The 19,824-nt window shown below is 30.6% G+C and overlaps 1 protein-coding gene across 1 annotated transcript in view; it reads right to left on the reverse strand.

Moving 5' to 3' along the window:
* The window catches only part of grnd (grindelwald), a 132,957-nt gene extending 114,331 nt beyond the window's left edge, over positions 1–18,626 (reverse strand). The window contains exon 1 of the mRNA XM_072540641.1: positions 17,790–18,626. Within this exon, the coding sequence (XP_072396742.1) occupies positions 17,790–18,000 (211 nt within the window). The 5' untranslated portion in view covers positions 18,001–18,626. The remainder of the gene's footprint in view (positions 1–17,789) is intronic.
* Between the last annotated feature and the right edge of the window lie 1,198 nt (positions 18,627–19,824).

Below are 19,824 nucleotides of genomic sequence, written 5' to 3' on the forward strand. Positions count from 1 at the left end.
TAGATATTTAAACTCAATCGGTTGTTTTATTTTCTGAGCTTCTATCTCCAATTTACATCTTAGTTAAATTAACATGTTAAATTTTCTGGTGGTATTATTAAATTGGTGTAGCATACGTTGTAAATCATCTTCACCTTAAGAGTATTGCGTCGCCTGCATAGCAGATGAGTTCAAGTTATTTTTCTCCCATTTGATATCCTTTTTTAATTCTTACTTTTTTTTTTAAATTTATTATTATTTCATCCATATTCCGGTTGAACAATGGAGGACTAAGGGACTCTCCCCGTCTTATCCCATTGCCAGCTTCAAAGGGGCCAGTTAGTTCTTTTCTACTTTTACTTTTATTATGATGTTTTGGTAAATATTTTCGATCGTTTTGATTATTTCTAGAAGTATCTCCCTTGCGTACAAGAAGTGGATAACGTCCTTTAATTTGACCCGGTCAAATGCCTTCTTAAGGTCTACAAAACATAGATATGCCAGTTGGTTTTATTCTGATGATTTCTGTTTCACTTTAGTATTAGATACTTTAAATCTGTTTGTAATTGGAGATTGGAGATAAAACCAAACAAGATAAAATTTAATTTACCTAAGCATTACTGATCCTTCGAATACTTAAGTCAACATTAATATCTGACGGAAAGAGTCAACAATACATGCAAAATGAAATTAGCCATGAAGCCATAAAGTAACAAATAAATCAAAAAAGTCTGTTTACAAAACCATTGATGAGAGCATATATATATATATATATATATATATATATATATATATATATATATATATATATATATATATATATATATATATATATATATATATATATTGTTATGATATGTAAAATCAAGAAAATATTGGTTTGTTTAAAATATTTCAAAGTTCAACAAAAAATTAAAATAATTCAGAAAGTATAACCAACAAACATTTCTAAGAAGGAAAGTTATTAAATTCTTGGATTATCTGTACTAAACAAAAAGTAAGCTTTACATAAATTATTTCTTTGTAATACTTCAGTTGACCCGCATAAGTTTAAGTGAAACAAAAGACAAATTGAAACGGGTTTTTACAAATACATTAGTGCAGTGATTAAAGACAATAGAAGATATTTTAGAAAGAGGTTTTTGTTAGTTTTAAGAATTATAGAAAATAATATTTGTAAATAAGTTTTAGGAAATTTTATAATTATAGGTAAAAAATTTGTTTGTTATCGAAATGAAAAAATGGGGAATTGTGACGAGTTTTGATTGGCGGAGATTGAAAAAGGTGGGATAAGGAAAGTTTAGCTAGATTGAGGAGAGAGAAAATATAGTCAGTTGGTTTCCAAGTCTGGAAGAGGAACAGGGATTGTTCTCTGGCGGTTCCTGAAATGTAGCAAGCAGTAGTGTGGAATGTTAGTGAGTTTTGGTGGAGTTAGTGTATCTGACAGGAGCTGAAGCAGCAAAATATTGTAAGTCATATTTCTCTACTTATATTCCAAGAGTCACTGTTCAGGCCAACGAGAGATTCAGTTTATCGTAAAGAGAAGATATTCCAAGAGTCATTTTTCACTCGGGCCAACGAGAGATTCAGTTTATCGAGAGGAGAAAAGGCTATCATAATTTGAATGATTTGTGCTTTTGAAGGAGATCATTAAGGACGATATACTTGCAACAATCTGTGTAAGATTGCTGATTACATAGGGAGCGGTTGAGAGGAGATAATACAGTCTATAAGGAACAAGGATTTGGACCACTCATCATCAGAGAGAGATTTTTTGTTTTCTGCAGTTTTTTCTTTTATTGATAACACAATTTTTACACTTAATTTAGAAAGGATATAAATATTTTGATTAGGAGAGTTAGAATAGTTCGGAATTTTGAGATTTCAATTAATATTGTTTGTACCATAAATTTTGATTGTTCATGTACGGAGAAGAAAATTTTGAGAATCCTTATATGAGATTTGTTTATTGAAAACTTTTGAGTGTGAATTATTTCATTAATTTTATTTCAATATATAGTGTTAGAGCATATGTGTTTTTTATTATTCCGGTATTCTCTGGACCTTACCTTTCACATGTAATAGCATAGATATTGAAGCACGAATTTAACCCTGAGATAAAAGAGTTAAAAATTGTGATAGAATCATAATCATATCATTCAAATAATTTTAATTAATCAAAAAAATTAATTAGCTAATTATTGCTTGGCGCACCAAGACTTTAAATATCACAATAACTGGCTTCCAAAACGTGGGGCTTGAAAATATCGCAGCTTTACATTTGAAGGAAGGGAAAGAGATCTGGAATAAGTACAGGTAATCCAGAGATAAAGACATATAACATTGAGGGAATTTGAATTTGAAAGTATTTTGACAATTTTTCCAGGGAATATAAACTTGATTTATTGATTGATCGTAGTTAGTGGATATTTACTGCTATTGAATTATTTGATTTTATTTTCTTTACCAATCATACATTTGATATTTATTTTGAATTATTTGAATTTTACTAATTGCATATTTGATATTTGTCGTGAAAATTTAATACATTTGGGGAGAAATATTGTCGTGTTCTGAAACATATAGAGTGTTGTAAAATTTCACATTTGGCGGGGACAAAAACAGTAACGAAAAGAAACAACATGTCGACCACAAGGAGTCAAAGTAAAACGCAAGAAAGGAAAGAGGATAAGATAGAAGAGGAAACAATTATTGATGAAGGATCGGATAATGAAGGAAATACCACAATAATGGAGGAAAGAAAAGAAACAGGAATGCTGGAAAAATTATTAGCAATGATGCAAATACAGACACAAACAATAGAGAAAAACCAAAATGAAACATCAAAGAAAATGGATAAAATGGATAGAAATCAACAAGAAACATCACAAAAAATGGATGAAACAAAACAAACAATGAAAAAAAATCAACTGGAAACAAAACAAACAATGAGCAATATAGAGCAGCGTCTGGAAAACTATGAACAGGAAATTAAAGGATGTGTTGAGGGGATAAAGAAAGAACTGATACAACAAATAGAAGAGATTAATGAAATTAAAAATGATATGAAAGAACAAGAAATGAGAATTAAAGATAATTTGGAGGAATTAGAAAGCAAACTTGAAAATGTAATGAAAGATAGTAAGACGGTCCAGAAAAAGGAATTAGAACAGTTAGAAGAAAAATTTGAAATGGCGCTACAAGAAGACAGGAAGGAAGTAGAAAGAAGATTAAAGCAAAATGAAAAACAAATGGCAGAAATTGAACTAAGAGGGGTAGAGAGAAAAGAAGTTATCATCCATGGAACAAGCGAGGCGAAAATACAATTTGGCGGGGATATTCGGAAAACACACCCAGTACCGTTTGTTAAAAATTTGAAAACCAAATTACAACATATTAGATATTTTGACGATTGCAAAGAAACAATTAGAAACCATTTGAAAGAAGGAGCAGCGTTATGGTATGAAAGCAAGGAAGATGAGTTTGAAAATTGGACAGATTTTGAAAATAAATTTCTCAACTATTTCTGGGGGAAAAATAAACAGAGAGAAATCAACCAAGAGCTACAGAATGGAAAATATCACGAAAAAATGGGAATATCTGAAGAAAGATATGCTTTGCAGATATATAACAATTCAAAATATCTAGAATACAAATATTCTACCGAACAGCTGGTAGAAATGATCAGCAGACATTTTGAGGAAACGTTGGAAGATCACGTGATTTTGAGAAACTATCAAGATATTGATAGTTTGTGCCAATTCCTTCAATTAAAAGAAGCGAAAAGAAAAGAAATGAGAAATAGAAGACAACATGACCAATATAATGGACCGGAAAGAAGGTATTCATCAAATTATGACCAGAGAAACCGACATCCCAGATCAACAAACGAATATAGGCCGAGAAATTACAATAATTACAATAGACAACAAAATTACGATAACCGGAATGATACACAAAATAGAACAAATGAAAATCACAACAGGAATAGAGATGCACAAAATCCTCCGAATAGGAATACGAACGAACAAAGGGACGATAGAAATAACCAGAGCTTCCAACAACAAAATAGAAGGGAGATGAATCATGTAGCAATAGGAAACGACAGACAAACTTCTAATTCTAATCTAATATTTTTAGATGCATTTATAAAACATAAAGCGATTAAAATTGTGATTGATTCTGGATCGGAGATATCGTTAATCAATAAAAAACTAGTAAAAGAATTAAATTTGGACAGATTTGTGTATAAGATTCCTAGGGTTGATTTAGTGGGTGCAAACAATAAAAATTTGACGACAGTAAACGAAGGCTTGGGAGTACAGATAAGAGTGGGAAACAAATTCGATATTATGAAATGTGTGGTGATTGAAGATTTAAATCATGATATGATAGCGGGAATTGATGAATTGAGGAAAAAAGATATCACCATAAATTTTTCGGAAAATAAACTGGAAATCAGAGCAGAACCAGACAACACAGGAGAAGAAAAGCAAACAGATAGGAAAACAAATTCTGGAAGGATCAATGCACAGGAAAAACGCAAAGAAATCGATATGACTGTAGAGGATAAACCGAAAGTACAAGAACAAGATCTAACAGAAAAGAAAAAGAGAAGGAAGAAAAAGAAGAAGAGTTCGAAAAGAAAGCAGGAAAATAAGATGGAGACCAGAGAAAAACAGGAAATAGAAGGTACAGAAGAATTGTTGGCAACCGACGATAAAACAGAATGGAAGCAGGAAGAAAAAGAAGGTATCATCAGAGAAGTGAAAGGAATAGAAACATGGTGCTCGGAATACCAAAGGGAATTAGAGGATAAAAAGAAAACAGAAGAAAAAATGGCACTGATGGACGAGAATCCAGAATTTTGTGAAGAAGTATTATGGACAGTGAACACATGTGAACAAAAGGTGGATGAAAGAAAAATAAATTGTGGAAAAAACATGGAGAAGGAAATAGAGAAGATTTTAGGAAACCATGGAGATTTTGTTAATAAAGTAAATCAAGTGGTTAAAAATTATGAACTTTCTTTTAAGGGAAAATACTTGGAAAAATTTAAAACGAAAATATATCCAATCCCGTATAAAGACAGGCAATATACGGGGTATTTTAACATTCACGACATTTGTCAGTATCATAAGTAGATTTTAATAACATAGTGAAATAATTTGATCCTAGAAAACTTTTGTCATTTTAAAATTTAACAAAGAGTTTTCGGCAGATCAAATGGCGGGGATTTGTTATGATATGTAAAATCAAGAAAATATTGGTTTGTTTAAAATATTTCAAAGTTCAACAAAAAAATTAAAATAATTCAGAAAGTATAACCAACAAACATTTCTAAGAAGGAAAGTTATTAAATTCTTGGATTATCTGTACTAAACAAAAAGTAAGCTTTACATAAATTATTTCTTTGTAATACTTCAGTTGACCCGCATAAGTTTAAGTGAAACAAAAGACAAATTGAAACGGGTTTTTACAAATACATTAGTGCAGTGATTAAAGACAATAGAAGATATTTTAGAAAGAGGTTTTTGTTAGTTTTAAGAATTATAGAAAATAATATTTGTAAATAAGTTTTAGGAAATTTTATAATTATAGGTAAAAAATTTGTTTGTTATCGAAATGAAAAAATGGGGAATTGTGACGAGTTTTGATTGGCGGAGATTGAAAAAGGTGGGATAAGGAAAGTTTAGCTAGATTGAGGAGAGAGAAAATATAGTCAGTTGGTTTCCAAGTCTGGAAGAGGAACAGGGATTGTTCTCTGGCGGTTCCTGAAATGTAGCAAGCAGTAGTGTGGAATGTTAGTGAGTTTTGGTGGAGTTAGTGTATCTGACAGGAGCTGAAGCAGCAAAATATTGTAAGTCATATTTCTCTACTTATATTCCAAGAGTCACTGTTCAGGCCAACGAGAGATTCAGTTTATCGTAAAGAGAAGATATTCCAAGAGTCATTTTTCACTCGGGCCAACGAGAGATTCAGTTTATCGAGAGGAGAAAAGGCTATCATAATTTGAATGATTTGTGCTTTTGAAGGAGATCATTAAGGACGATATACTTGCAACAATCTGTGTAAGATTGCTGATTACATAGGGAGCGGTTGAGAGGAGATAATACAGTCTATAAGGAACAAGGATTTGGACCACTCATCATCAGAGAGAGATTTTTTGTTTTCTGCAGTTTTTTCTTTTATTGATAACACAATTTTTACACTTAATTTAGAAAGGATATAAATATTTTGATTAGGAGAGTTAGAATAGTTCGGAATTTTGAGATTTCAATTAATATTGTTTGTACCATAAATTTTGATTGTTCATGTACGGAGAAGAAAATTTTGAGAATCCTTATATGAGATTTGTTTATTGAAAACTTTTGAGTGTGAATTATTTCATTAATTTTATTTCAATATATAGTGTTAGAGCATATGTGTTTTTTATTATTCCGGTATTCTCTGGACCTTACCTTTCACATGTAATAGCATAGATATTGAAGCACGAATTTAACCCTGAGATAAAAGAATTAAAAATTGTGATAGAATCATAATCATATCATTCAAATAATTTTAATTAATCAAAAAAATTAATTAGCTAATTATTGCTTGGCGCACCAAGACTTTAAATATCACAATAATATATATATATATATATATATATATATATATATATATATATATATATATATATATATATATATATATATATATATATATATATATATATATATATATATATGTCAGAACTATTAGAAGTTGGAAAGAAAGTTATGGACAGATCTCAAGAAATTGAGTACTGGACACGAAGCGCCAAGATTTTAAGGCTACCCCATGTCAAAAATGACGACATTTTAAGAATTATGAATGTATATATGACCATTTCTACTAGGTAATGGACTGAATGACAATTTAGAATAAATGAATGAGACTAGATGTCCAAAAAAATATTGATTTATTTCCCAGCAGAAAAAAGGAAACGAGGTCGAGCAACCAGAAGTTGGACAATAGATGTTAAAGAAGCAATGGAGTGTTTTGGTCTTGCCAGTCACCCTCCAGAGGGGGTCTCAACCAAAAATTATGGTTGAGAACCAAGCACCGAGTACTTTCCAGTATGAAAACTTTGTTGTACATCTGCTAAACATCCTCTGATTCATTGGTTTTTTTTTAAATTTTAGTTGTAAGTTCTGGGGTAGTATTTAACAAGTTTATACTTCTGTAACATGTAGAACGCTTAACATATCCTCTGCATCCCTTTTCCGAGCTTTCGTCAATAATCAACAACATTAGTATAGCCAATTTAATAGCAAACGCACGATAATCGAGTAGTGCACAAGAAGAGGAAGAAGAAGATACCTGTGTAGTTTTCTGCTGTTTTTTTTTCTCCTATTTTGAATAGTACAGTTAGTTCGCTTGTTATATATTTTTCCGGTATTTTATTGTGTTTTATAATTTTATTAATTAATGTTGTTAATTTTTTTGTCCTTGCTGCTCCACAATATTTCAATAATTCTGTTGGTATTCCGTCCTTACCTGCTGCTTTTTTGTTCTTCAGCTTTTTGAGTATTTTACAAACTCCCTTTATTTCCCTTTATAGTTTTTTAATTGTAGTACTTTTTGGGCTTTCCGGTTCAAGCGTCGTTTCTTCTTCCTCTGCATACTTTTATCCTTTTCTGTATGTCTTGATTGTTTTAGTTCTTTTAACTTCGTTCTTTGATCTCTTATAAAGCGCCATATTTTCTTTTGCAGACCATAAAAATCATGTTTTATTTCTTTCGAAAAGCTTATGCCTTTTTCTTTACATTTTTCCTCAACTTCTGTACAAAATCATGAAGTTCTTTGCTTTAAGAACGATTTATTTTTATTTATATTTCTTTCACCAAGCACTTCCTCGACAGATTTTTTTACAGATTTCTCCGACTCCATCACTTTTTGTGATATATGTGTTTTTACTTTTTTTCTGTTAGTCTTTTTTGGAATAGGTGCTCTTACCTTCAAGATTAGACAGGGGTGTAACTCTCTATTCGACAGAATATAGTCTATCAAAGACCTATGTGCTGAAGAGGACAAGGAATGACGGAAGAGACCTAAAAATAATAGCTAACCGGAATTGGAATTAATCAGCTGTTCTCCGAATAGATGGAGTATATACAGATCAGGTCAATATCTTAAGGGGAATGGGACAGGGGTGCCATATTTCCCCACTGATATTTAATCTGTACTTGGAGCACATTTTTGAAGAGGTTCTAAAAGATATTGATGAAGGCATCTCAATAAATAGAGTCAAGCTCAATAACCTGCGGCACGTAGATAATACAATAGTATTTTCTAATACCATAGAAGGGCTGCAAAATACTTAATGAACAAAATAACGGACAAAAGTAGAATATATGGACTGGAAACACCAGCAAAACCAAGCTAATGATAATCAGCAAGGAAAACAAACCTGGAGCAAATCTGTGTATGAATCATTTGAGAATTTAACGTGTCTTACGGTAGAACTACTTGGGAACTATAATCAATGAGTAGTGGGACAATACCCAAGAGATTAAATGTCGCATCGGAAAGGCTAAAAGTGCATTTTTGACTATGAGCTCTACGTTCAAGAGCCACGATCTCACCCTAGAAACAAAAATAAGGCTCCTTAAATATTACGTGTACTCAGTGCTTCTGTACGACGTAGAAACGTGGACATTGAAGGCGGAAACTCAATCAAAACTTCTGGCTTTTAATCTACGGTCATACAAAAGGGTCCTGAAGATACCATGGACAGACAAAGTCACCAATGAAGAAGTACTGCGGAGGATAAACACAATCGCGGATTTGGTCAAAATCGTAAAGATCCGTAAGCTGCAGTACTTGGGACATATAATGAAAAATCAAGGCAGATACTAGCTACTCCAATGCATTTTGCAAGGTAAAATTTAAGGAAAAAAGTCTCCAGGACGAAGAAGAATATCCTGGCTTGCTAACCTGAGAGCATGGTATAGAAAGACCTTAACACAGCTATTTCGTATAGCAACCAACAAAGTCATCATAGCCAGAATGATCGCCAACGTTCGGAACGGACAGGCACCCTAAGAAGAAGAAAGATCTATGTCCTCTAGTGTTTCAAAAGTGTATTAGTATTTTTCTTTTTAAGAGAAAAATGTATTAATAATACGTACTTCGTTTATGCTGCATATGTCCGTCAACAGTTCTCCGTTTTCCTTTCTGATATTTTCATTATATCGTTGTGAAAATATTGTTTAGCAGAATTGACGGAATAACTTTATATATAATAATATATCGAAATAAGTGGAATTCGCTTTTTATAAAACGGCAATAAAAATCCATGGGACAAAACTATAATTTAAAAAGCAGAAATACAAAAAAATAGGACTGAAATTTCGTTAAGGTCAAATTTTAGTTTCTAATTTTGATGCTTCGGTATTCCTGTGAAATCTTAACCAGATTTAATTTTTTCCTAATATGTATCAGTTTGTTTCCAATTAAAAGTTAATGGATATATATATGTCGGACTATTAACTGTGGGCAAATTTCTATTACAGTTAATCTATATAATAATCCAATTAAACAAATAAGAACAATGCTCGTCTAACAGTTGCTTGTTTTAACATTCCAAAGATTACGGTTTGTTTGAGATTAAATAACAATAGCTAATAACCATGTATCGTAACATTTACTAGAAGCGTAGCGAAAATTATATAGGCACGTAATCAGCTGTTTTGAGTTGTTGAAAATGATTAACCCACTTTGTTTGTCTTCGCGGAATTTGAAACTATATAAAATTAAATGTAAACAATTTTAAAGTGATAACAACAACTTTATATTTTGTGTTGTCAGATGTTTAAAGACTAGGAGTCTTATAGTACCTTTCTGCTATATGGAGAATATTATATTAAAATTGGGTAATTGTAATATGTACCTAAAAGCAATTCATTGTATTAACTGATAAGTCAACAAAGTTAACTAAAACAGAGATATAATTGTAAGATGAAGTGTAAAACAACAAAATATGTGAGATTAAATATGCGGAAATTAGCTCAATGGTAGGATGATCTAGGTCTAAAAAAGCTCGGCAGCTATAGATAGTGTTAAAAGAAATACAAGTGAATGAAGTAACTTAAATCCCATAAAAATGGAACAGTGGAAGACTAGTATAATTATCTTCTAAAAAAAAAGAACGGGAATAGTATTTAGAGACAAAAACAGATATAGACAAAACAGGTTTTAATGAAATAGAGACTACTAATTTGGAAGGTATAAAAATAGAAATGTTCTGAAACAGTTTTCTTTTTGCATGTTTGTGGTTAAATACTTTTTAACCTTTTAATATAGCATTAAGCCACAATTGATTCTAATACTTTTTTACAAAAAGTTGTAAAGTGGGTTATGTTTTTCAAAAATAACAGGTGACTTGTTTGGCCTCGATCTAGTAGGCAATAGCCAAGCTTTTATTTAAAAAATTTATAAAAATCGCTATATCTCCTGATTTATTCAACAAAAATCAGTGTTCCTCGTGTCGTAACTAATTTTATTATGTCGCCATACCTAGGTGACGACAAATATGGCTGTGTATTTTGACCAAGGACTCGGTAAACGTAAGTAAAAATTTTTTACTCTTCTTATTCTAAATAATTAAAACTATTACATTTGTTTTATTTACTAATGATCAACTATAATGCAGATACCAGATTTTAATCGGTATACGATTGTTTCCTGAAAATATTGGTGTCTGATTTGGCTACCTCACGATCGTGACATTTGGGCTAAAAAAATATATATTGTTTTGTTGAATTGATTTTATTGAATTGAATTTATTGAATTGTTTTTGTATTGGGATGTCATTCTGTTTCCGGATGTGCCCCTTACTAATGAATGGGCTGTGCCTGATTCTGAGTATGATCGAATGCCCAATACTAAAGATAATAATCTGTTGAATGAAGCTGCTTCTACTAGCAACATTCCTCAACAAAAAGGAAAAAAAGCCTTTAAAAATATTAAAACAAGGCGTATTTTAACAAAAATGTCATAATTTTCTTAATTAAGACCTGCAACCCATACGAAAGCCGATGGAATATTTTAAGGACTACCTAAATGATTTTTTTGAGGACGCAGTTATTTGCACAAAACAATTATTACATGCGTAAAACGGGCTATCTTCTCAATACTAATATGAGAGAATTAAAGATTTTCGTTGGTGCTCATTTGATAATGGGATGTATCCCATATTCCAGATTACATATGTATTTGAGACAAGAAATGCAACTTGAGATGATAACAAAACATTACACGCGAGCGTTTTAAAACTTTTCATACAGCGTTTCATGTAATTGAAAGAGACACGGTTGAAGAAGGTGATACCAATATCCTCTGGAAGGTACAGCCGATTATAACCAGAGTGAAGAGAGCTTATGATAAACTGTTAAGAGTTCCACCATGTTATTCAATCGATGAACAGATAACACCTTTCTGCGGAAGATGCCCAAAAATTTTGAAAAAGTAAAGCGCGTCCACAGGGGTTAAAAATGTTTGTAGCAACAACCAGTGACGGCATTATGATAGATTTTGAACTCTAGCAAAGAGTAGGAACACATTTTCCTGATAAATCGCTTGGAGTAGGAGCTGCTGTCATACTGGATCTATCCAAATCAATTCCTCCGGGAAGTTGTATCTATTTATTTTACTTCAATTCCGTTGTTGGAACACCTGTCAGCATTGGGAATGCATGGTTCTAGAACGCTAATATTTAACAGAATGGCTTAACGAAAACGTATACCTTTTAAGAAAGACCGCTAGATGAATTGGGGTGAATCACAACAGTTTCTCTGTATTGATATGGTCATCGTTAAATGGATGAACAACAAACCAGTATTGCTAGCATCCAACTGCACGTCAGCTGACGAAAAAGTTAAAGTGAAACGATGGGATAAAAAACATAAACAATACGTTGATATTACTATACCAAAACTCATTAAAACTATAATCAACATATGGGAGGCGTAGATGTGCTTGATCAATAAAGGGAATATTACCGTACATATATAAAAACAAAGACATGAACTTTAAAGGTAATACTTTATTTTATAGATTATTTATCGGTCGTGAATGCTTGGCGTCTTTACAAATCCCAAGCTATTGCTTCTCATATCCTCAAAAAGAATATTAAAGATTTACTTGAATTTCGACTTGAAATAGCTGAATGTCTGATAGGAGCGCCAGAAAAAAACGTGTTTTAACGGATGAAACTAACCTACAGATTGAGAATGTACATCCAGATCTAAATGATAAAAGATACAGATCATGTCTTCAACCATCAGAAACAAGACGATACGACGGATATGAACATTTTCTGCTGTTTGAGCAAATTTATAGTCCCAGATCATGCAGGCTTGAAAACTGTCGAAGCAGAACTAAAATAAGATGTGAAAAGTACGATGTATATCTGTGTTTGTCGCGAGTGAAATCATGTTTGAAATACTATCATAAGAACTAGCATTTAAAATGTTTACTTAATGTGAAAATAATAAATAAATAAATAATAACGTTAATAACACCTTTAATACTTGAGTTTTGTTAAAATTAACTACTGCTTCTTGCACCAACACATGATCGTGCGTTCATGTTCTATTAGCCCAGAACACACTAACGTGGCATAGTTGTATTTGTGGAGGGGATGACGTGATATTTTTTTGATGTTCTTTAGTCTTTAAATATAACATGAGTACTTATACCAAGAAAAAATTATAATTTTCACACAAAAAAATCTTAGGCCTGAAAGGGTTATTATTTTTACAATTACTTTTTCTTAAAAACATTACAAATATATTATACACAAATCAATTATTATGAACATTATTATGTATAATTATAAATAAAAATTATGGAATTAATCTGTATATATAATTAACATATTACAATTTAGATACTTAATTTTACTATTTTTATTTATAATTATATATATTATATAAGTTTTTAACAATTAGTTTATTTAAAATATATTTGTACCGTCTTAAGACAAGAAAAGTAATTGTAAAAATAATAAGCATAATAAAAGTTAACACATAATAATTATATATTTGATTCCCAAATAAAATTAATAATCTAATAATTATATGAAAAAAGTAAAACCTTGCAAAACAAATATTTTTTTAAATTGTTTAAATAAATTACCCGATTAAATAAACAATTCACAGATTAACTAATTCAATTTTTATAAATTATGCAACGATGTACAACAAATAAAAAAAAATGTATATCAATTTTCGTTGATTAGAAAAACTGCTACAAACTAATTTCTAACTTAATATTGTTCTGAAGCTATTTTCTTGTGGCATTTTAAATTAATTTATATTTAAATGGGAATAAGCCACAATTAAAGGTTAAAATACGTTTATTGACGTTTCAATTTCCACTTCGGAAATCGTTCTCAAAATACAAACATTAGTAAATTAAACAAATTTTGTTTAATTTACTAATGTTTGTATTTTGAGAACGATTTCCGAAGTGGAAATTGAAACGTCAATAAACGTATTTTAACCTTTAATTGTGGCTTATTCCCATTTAAATATAAATTAATAATTTCTAACTTATGTTGTGAGGGTCGTAGGACATGCAGTTTTTTTTTTAATTTTTGTAAAAATGCCAATATTTCGAACAAATAAAAAAAACAAACTTCCTATAATAAGATGTTGATGCGTCAAAGTTATTTTAAATTTTATAAGCTTAAAATCACTGTGCTTTTGTAAACCTATTTTACAATATTTAACATAAATTTCCCTATTTTAAAATTGACCTTTCTCTTATTTTTAGTGCTTTCAGAATTTATGGAGACGTAATAGTTTACGCATAATGACGTAGATAAAAGATTTCTGGAATAAATAATTTTAATTTCGCAAAACTGTTCTAAAAGAGTACTCTAAGTAAAACTTCTTGAAAGTTGTATAGCTGAATTTATGTGATATTGTCCTTATTACTAGGAAACTATAACACAGAAATTTAGTTTTCTATGAATTTTTAAAAAAGATAATTATAATTCTCAAAAAATTGCCTTTTGAAGCTATTTTTACAATAATTCAGCAACAAATTAACAAAGAAAACTTTCCAAACTCACATTTTAAATTATTGTTGTTGTGTGCAACAAACCTTCTATGTAGGTATTAGTGTGTTTGCCCAACATATATTGAATTACAGTCTTTACAATTTATTATATAAATAAAACTTATACAAACAATTTTTTTTAGTGGCAAATATACATTTTTAAAAAATCACGTAATAAAATTTAAATAAAAAAGTGAAATATATCCAAACATATAATTATTATTCCTAGAAAGCCTTTTTTGTTAAATAACGTCACAACTCAAAAAATAAATGGCCTAAAATAGGACTAAGGAAGTATGGGCTTTACTATAGCTTTTTATAGGCTAGTGAACACCAAAGCCAAAATATTAGCCTTTTTGCAGTTATGGGTAAAGTTTGAGTAAAAGAGGAGACGAAGAGGGAGAAATATATAAAAGGCAAATGATGGGTAGCTAGCAGAACAGTAGCAATAAATGTAAAATCTAGAGCAACAAATCCGAAGATATGCAGCAATAATTCAACCTTACTATACGCATAAAAAAGATGTACTATGATCCAGAAGCAAAGAAATATGGAGATCTGGAAGAGGAAAATCTAGTGGTCTACGGAAGAACGATTTGAGTTAATGGAGAGTAAGATAATTGTGACACATTTTTTGGAATTCAAAAAAGAGGAATTATTTATAATTTTACACGGGGAAAAATAGGAAAGAAACAAAAGGAGCAACCAACACAGAGTTATACAGAAATGGTAAAAGACTAGAGAGAATCTTTTTGTACAAATTGTATCTTCTGTGGTGTACTCTCCATAACTAAAACTTTTTTGTAAAAATATAATGTATTTTTGTTTACTTGTACCTTAAAAGTAATTTAAAATACACACTAGGGGAGAGTAGTACACAATGGGACATGGTACACAATAAGATAATCTAATAACTTTTCAAATTTACCGCTAAGATTTAATTCTGCAACCAACATTATCACAGAAATGTCATTTTACAGAGCCAGTCAAAATACCATTATTCCATTCGTGACCACGTGAAAGTTACAGTTAAAAACTGTTTAATTAAATTAAGAAGTAACTTTTTATTTAGTTTTGTTGACTTATTATCGAAACTGATTGTTGATTTGTGTCAATTTGCAAATGCATATGTGAAATACCACAGTTAAGTTAATCTAACCTCCAATAAGTATGTCTTAAAACTAAAACTTAGGTATGATTATTTTCATTTCTTTACTCTACTTATACTTTACACATTGTGTACCAATTCTACTTAGTACACAATGAGACACTAGGTGATAGTACAGAATGAGACTATCCCATTGTGTATTATAACCATTACATATTTGTATATGCTATATAGCATCCATACTATCAAGTGTGTATGCTATAATAATATGTTGTATAGGTAGAATAAAAGTGTATTATGTTTGTTGCAAAAATGATACGCAAAGAAAAACAAAGGAATCGAGCGACATTCAGCTTCGATGATATGGCAAGTGCCGTACAAAATGTTTTGGACAGAAAATCATTAAGAATTGATGCCGTTGAACACGAAATAAAATTTACAAAAACTTACTAATCCAGATAATGATCTAATGGAATCCAATTAGGCTGTACAAAGTATGTTTTCAAAGGAACAGGAAATTTCTGAGTTTTTCTACAAACTTGTAGCAAAATGAACTACGGATTAACAACCATTTAAGTACAAAAAGTAGCATATGATATGGCGATTAAATCAATATTGTTCAGCAAATTGGATCAAGGATAACATAGCTGGACTTCAATGGTGCCGTTTATTTTTAAATGGGCTTGAGAACGTCAGTATACGTCTACCAGAGGGTTGTAATTTATCACGATTAACATAATTTAATTCACATGATGTCAACAAGTTAGTCAAAAATTTACTCTAATATTTATTCTAGTTATCCATCAGCTGTGTCTAATATCAGCATATGTAACCTTGATGTGACTAGTACAACAACAGTGCAAAAACTTAAGAAAGTAGTGGAAGAGAAAGGTGTAAAAGAGCTGAATAGTTGGACTAGCGGTGAAAGAGGAATTCTTATTACCACATATATGTATGTGCGAATGGTAGGTGTCTGTCCCTTGTCATAGTTTTTTCTAGGAAATATTGTAAGGAGCATATGACACAAGGAGCTCTACCTGGCACACTAAGTTTGACAAATCTAAGTGGATGGATTAATAGTGAGCTGTTTGTCGACGTTATGAAATACTTTATCAGCATTAACACCTACTAATTTGCTGTTATGTTTTAATAAAACAGGAATTTTTCCCTTGAATAGAGATATTTTCGTCAAGTAAAATCTACGACCAGAGTCGACATAAATGTCTATTGTGATTTCCAATCAAGTTATATTATCCTCATCGAAGACATCTGAAAATCAAGTAATATTCCCACCAAGAACACCTGCAAAACCGATAATGTCTCAAAACTCCAAGTCAATAGTATCATTAGCGAATTCAAGTTCGTTTATCTCCCCTCACGAGTTTAAAGAATTTCCAAAAGCAAAAAAGAGAAATGGTGTGACGACAAGGAAAACTGAAAAGAGTGAAATTTTGACTAACACATCTGACTTAAATCAGTTACTACTACAAGCAGCAACCAAAAAAATTACTCCTCTGAATAATATTCGAATTAAGTTAAATTTAAATCAAATACGCAGCTCAGCACGAAAACAGAAAAAATTAATCGAAGGTATAGTACTTCATCTGAGGAGAGTGAAGAACTAATCAATTATAATGATTCTTCTGGTAATTAATGTAAAAATTTACAGTTGGAAGATGATTATGGTATTGAAGCTGGTACGAAAATTTCCATTGATAGTTGTGTATTAGTGAAATTTGAAAACAATGTATTTTATGTTGATTAAGTTCTCAAGATATTAGACGATAATAGACAAACGTCATTTAAAAAAAAATTGGTAAACTTCAGGGCTACTTTATTTTTATTTAGTTAAAGACATTGCTGTAGTAGCAAGGTCAGACGGTGTATCAATTTTACCAAAACCAAAAAATGTAGATCAACAAAACAAGCGCCTTGCATTGTATTTCAAATATGATGTAAAGTTTGGCAGTCTTAGTATTTCAATAATAAAAACCACACTCTATGTATTTACTTTAACAAACTATTCAAATAATACCACTTATTACACACACAATTGGTGGTACACAATACTCATTGTGTACCACCAATAATAGTAATCAACGAGACACCAGATGTAGTTGGTTAGAAAACTAATCATAGATTTTGTTTCTTCACTCATGAGGAAATATTTATTTCAAATTATATTAAGCAAAGAATCATATTGATGACTGATTAACTCAGTTTGTAAATAGACAAATACAAAAATGCTAATTCAGAAATAAATGTATTTTTTGTCTTATTGTGTACTATTCTCCCCTATTTTGTTTTATTAAGAAATGCTTTACACAATAAATGGTTAGTCCCCTTATATGAAGATGTACTAGTAGCTTTTAAAAATTAAATAAAAATGTATAGGTACATGTTACTGACAAATTTTCCAATATTGTTTTTTAGATAAGGAGTATTTATTCTGGTCAAGGTTAACGCTTCATGTATTAACTACACTATTATCAAAAACTTAATGTTTTAGTGGAATGTGGTTGATTTGACATAATGCTCTCAAAATAAACATGTTTTTCTTAAAAAAAATACCGTTTAAGATATTTTCATTATTTGATAAAGTTGTACTTACTTTGACATTTTTTCTCGCACAAGTTCTGATTAAAGTTGTGATGTGAACTATTGCAAATATCAACACAGGGCTCGCAGATTCCATCGAAATCCGAACAATATTCCAATAACTTACAAGTTCTTTCACCGCACTTAACACCTGTGACCGTTAATCCTTGGCTATTGGCAGCAGAGGCACAAAAAGAAACAAAAAACACAATTTTCCACAGCATTTTCTCGTGATGTTCGCAACTAGTGATGTAAAAAGTACTTTAGCACCTTACATATTAAAAAACTATCAGTAGGATAAGAGGTACAACGTAACAGGTGTCTACAATTCGCTGACCTGACTATCTGACTTTACTTCGTTTTACCTGCGTGAGTCATTTGTTACGTGGATTTGCGATTGTAACTCGTATTGTTCGGAGAACTACAGGTGCAATTTGCTTATCGCTTAGGTGGTACCGCTGCAAAGGTATGTTGGAGAGGGGCGATACGCTTTATGGTACCTGGATGGCCGACATTATTGCATTAACATTATTGTGTTGTTTTGATTTAAAATTTATTTGTTATTGCTTTTTGATATTAATTTAATGATAATTTAATGAAATTCAAAGAAAATATATGAATATTTAAATCAAAGGTGCGTAATCCTTGGAATTTTTAGTTGGTGACTAATTGTTGAAATAATATGTTCGAAAATATACCAGCTACGTATTTCCGTTAAACAGTATGGATTTTTTATGTGATTTAAATACTCTGTCGTAATTTTATATACGGACGACTATTTAATAAAAAATAGTAAAGTGTATTAGCATATTACATTAGGGTAGAGTAGGGCTAAAAGGTCCAATTTAACTATTTTGAATTATACTGTAAATCTATGCCAGTAAATAAAAACACACAAAAATAATGTCTAAGAAACACAAAGCAAGTTTTTTTCTTATATACAGGGTGGTCCTTAAGTAATTGTACAAACGAAAACTGTAAATTCTAAACTTTAAAATATTACAATTTAAGCCAAATTGCTTTAATAAAATGTTGATATTAAGATATATACAGGGTGTTACAGGGCAAATTTTAAATTCTATTTTTTCGCTATAACTTTCATGTTTGTAAAGATTTATGCATAAAAATTTACAACTGGGTACTTTTAAATATGAGAAATTATAATTTAATGCACACTTTGATGTAGCTGATAAAGGGGCGCCACATATGTGGCATAAATTTGCACTTAACTTTTTTGCTCTTTGAGTTACCTGTATTTGTGACAAAAAATATTAAAGATACATTATTTTAACAAAAAAAGGTATACTTCTTAGTAACTTCAAAACCTAACAGTTTGACAATTGTTAGGTTAGGTAACTAACAAAACAATTACTCCAGGCAACGAAGGAAAAATAGACAAAAACATTAATAAATCTAAATTTTGGTATAAAGTACCTTTAACTAAAGTTAATAGTTAACGAAATAATAAATAAAATAAATAGATCAGCAGGATAATTAATAATAGGATTGGACAAAAACAGAATAATAGGATTTTACATCAAACATTTTACGTTTTATGTTAAATTAAAGTCGTAATCAAAACATTTTGTTTACAAACCAAATTAGGAAATAGTTAAACTAAATAACATAACTTTTTGTCAAAGTAAGTGTTCGATATGTCCACCATTTTCTTTAATTCATTTGTCAATATGTTACATAAAAGATCGTCTCATATTAAATAGCATCATTGTTTCTAAAGAAACTGCTGCAGTATTTATTTCTTCCCATAGTTGGTGGCGAATGTTTATGGGATTCTTATAGACACGTTGTTTTAATACGCCCCATACACCAACATCAAGCGGATTAAATTCTGGGCTACGTGGTGGCTATATTGTATAATGGATGAATATATTCTTTTGGATGCATATCCAAACCTTATGGTATATTATGAAACTACATCTTATTTGTCGCAGAGGCTAAATAATGTATTAAATTGTGGTGTATTTGATTCATTGGTTACTTATATAAACATGGAATGACCTATCGATGACATTACTTATTTATATGAT

Source organism: Diabrotica undecimpunctata, chromosome 8, assembly GCF_040954645.1.
Source record: "Diabrotica undecimpunctata isolate CICGRU chromosome 8, icDiaUnde3, whole genome shotgun sequence".
In the NCBI taxonomy this organism is placed as follows: domain Eukaryota; kingdom Metazoa; phylum Arthropoda; class Insecta; order Coleoptera; family Chrysomelidae; genus Diabrotica; species Diabrotica undecimpunctata.